General features: G+C 45.5%; 1 protein-coding gene across 2 annotated transcripts in view; it reads left to right on the top strand.

Moving 5' to 3' along the window:
* usp22 (ubiquitin specific peptidase 22) overlaps positions 1 to 2,612 on the top strand; it is a 27,319-nt gene that overhangs the window by 17,322 nt on the left and 7,385 nt on the right. For both annotated transcript variants that reach the window (XM_013913815.1, XM_005721854.2), the window contains 2 exons: positions 1,167 to 1,280; positions 1,964 to 2,065. In XM_013913815.1, the coding sequence (XP_013769269.1) occupies positions 1,167 to 1,280; positions 1,964 to 2,065 (216 nt within the window). The remainder of the gene's footprint in view (positions 1 to 1,166; positions 1,281 to 1,963; positions 2,066 to 2,612) is intronic.

Below are 2,612 nucleotides of genomic sequence, written 5' to 3'. Positions count from 1 at the left end.
TGGAGTGCGTTACACTGCAGCGTTGTGCAGGAGAGCGCCGCCGTAGCAGAGGCACCGAGGGTGTCGCTGACAAAAGGCTGGATTTGGCAGATGTTGGAGAATCTGTGCTTTGGTTTTTATCAAGCCTGCTTTGCTTTATCACTCGGCTTCAGGAAGACCCCCTGCGGTGTGTGTGTGTGTGTGTGTGTGTGTGTGTGTGTGAGAGAGAGAGAGAGAGGCCCACATAAACTGTTAGCTGCTGAATTAAATTCTGCAAAAATTGTAAGAAATCGTCTAATAGAAGGGGAGGATAAGGTTTTTTGGGGGGGGTTTTAAAGAGAGAGATGCTCTCAGCAGGCTGATGAGGAGGTAATTAAGTCGTTTTTAATACACCCTGTGGAATTAGCCTCCATTAAACCCGGCCCCTCCTCCTCACCCTCCTTCTTTCTGTTCCACCTCCTGTTTTGCCTTTGCATCTCTTTCATCTGCTCATTTTACGGACGTCCACCGTTCTCTTTGCCTCCTCATGTCGGACTCCTCCCGCTCTCTCACCACTGTCCTCTTCTCTTTCTGCCCTCTTCTTGTTCCCATGGTTACCCGATGACCCTTTCGATATTCCGAATTGTTCAAGGATTTCATTTAATTTCACTTGGCACCGTTACAACCCCACCCCCCCTTCAGTCTGTCAAATTTTCTTCCTTCACTTTTATATTTGCCTTTGCTTTTCCTCACCTCCCTCCATTCTTTCCTCTGTACCTGCAGAAGATGACAGCCAAGAGAGAGGCCGTCAGGCAGGTTGTTATGGCAACAGCAAACAGGTTGCCGCAGGGTACAGAGCAGGTGAGGAGAGAGAGGTAAGACGGAGTGGAAGCACTGTTTTGGGCCGTGAGTGAGCATTTAAGTGAGTCTGCGATGGTGGGAAATTACCCAGAAAGGCGGCGTCCTCACCTTTTGACTTCCCATTGCTCTCTCTATCGTTTCTGGCTGCTGTGAACACATGGCTGATCTGTCAGCAGATGAACCCTGCTGCCTGCCATCGCAGCGTGACATAAATAGAATAAAACTGAGAGGTGAAGCAGTTAGCCTTTTACACAGTTTGCAGCAACACGCAACTCTTTACAGTCTCGTGAGTGTCCCTGCATTTGAATAAAATGCCGTCTTCTTCTTTTCTTTGTGTGTCTGTCCAGCTATCGACCTGCTGTACGGGGGAATTTACTGCTTTATGTGCCAAGACTACATTTACGACAAAGAGATGGAACAGATCGCCAAAGAGGAACAAAGGAAGGCCTGGAAGATGCAAGGTACAGCAACTTTAAACAACGCACCAAGTGACTTTGACCTCAGTGGGACATTTCTACACCAGAGCTCACCAAGCAATGGCACTTCTGTGCTCAATCACTGCATTTTGAGATGGCAGCACATATGCAATATTAAAATCCACACTGCTCTGCAAATTCTTTAAACTCCTGGTCTTCATTATCCAGCTTATTAACCTGATTAGATATAAATTAGCATTTTGCAGTTAAAAGTTTTTATAGAGTTCAGTTTTGATGTGCTAATATTCATATGAATGATAATGCTGTATTGCAACATTGTTTCTAATCCTCTGTAAATGTGGATTTTTATAGAGCAGCTGCAGTGGGTTCATGCATATGTAGCAGTGGTCAAATGTGTTTATGGCAGCCCTCTAAGCTTGAACAGAAAGATTCAAGTCCTCAACCTTTAACGGCAAGTGTATTTTGAGAGTGTTTGAGAATTAATCAGTGTGATTTTTATTCATTTTCCCCCCCGAAAAACCCAAATAGACAACACAAAAATGCAGAAAGCAGCAAAAATGATAGAAATTTTAACTGATATATGCAAATGCATATTTAATGTCTTTTTTTCTCATTTGTAAGAAGCTTCAGTAACGACGCCAGTTTCAAAATTATTATTTCATGGTTCAGGCTACACAGGTTTGTGTGTCCGTGTAAATGTGTTCCAGGTATCGGGGAAAAGTACTCGACGTGGGAGCCGACGAAGAGGGAGCTGGAGCTGCTGCGTCACAACCCCAAAAGAAGGAGGATCACCTCCAACTGTACAATTGGTTAGTCTCTCTCTCTCTCACACACGCACATTGACATCACATCAAAGATGAAGCAACACCATCATCCATCATGTTTTCACACGTACTCTGCAGCCCGGATCTTGTGAGAATGTCTGACACACTTTGGACATCGGCCGCTCTTTAACCTGCCAGCTTCTTACTGCAAAGCCTGTGTGATGGCAGCTGGCCCGTGTGCTAATTGCAGAGCTAACTTTCTGCTTTACCCATTCCTTTAATAATATGAAAAGCTATAAGTCACAGGGTGATGCAGAGAGGAGATCTTTGTTGTAGTGATGATGAATATTGGAGTGAGGCAGTGGTGGGACCTTCAGTATGTCGGAGTGAGGAGAGCTGGCATACGTTTAACACCTTGCAGCAGCCTGCAGGGACGTGCTCCAGCGCCAGCAACATCCCTGGCTCTGTCTAAGACGAGGGGAATTACAGGGCTGGCTGCTCATCCATGAAAAACACTACAGCCTTCTTTCTTTTCTGCTTCCTGTCTTTCCTTCCACCTTTTCTCCTTCCTCCTCCTTTCTCTCTCTCTCTC

Source organism: Pundamilia nyererei, unplaced genomic scaffold, assembly GCF_000239375.1.
Source record: "Pundamilia nyererei isolate P.nyererei 1_Seehausen unplaced genomic scaffold, PunNye1.0 scaffold00005, whole genome shotgun sequence".
Lineage (NCBI taxonomy): Eukaryota > Metazoa > Chordata > Actinopteri > Cichliformes > Cichlidae > Pundamilia > Pundamilia nyererei.
Note: the sequence above shows the minus strand (reverse complement) of the source record. Positions and strands in the feature narration are given on the sequence as shown.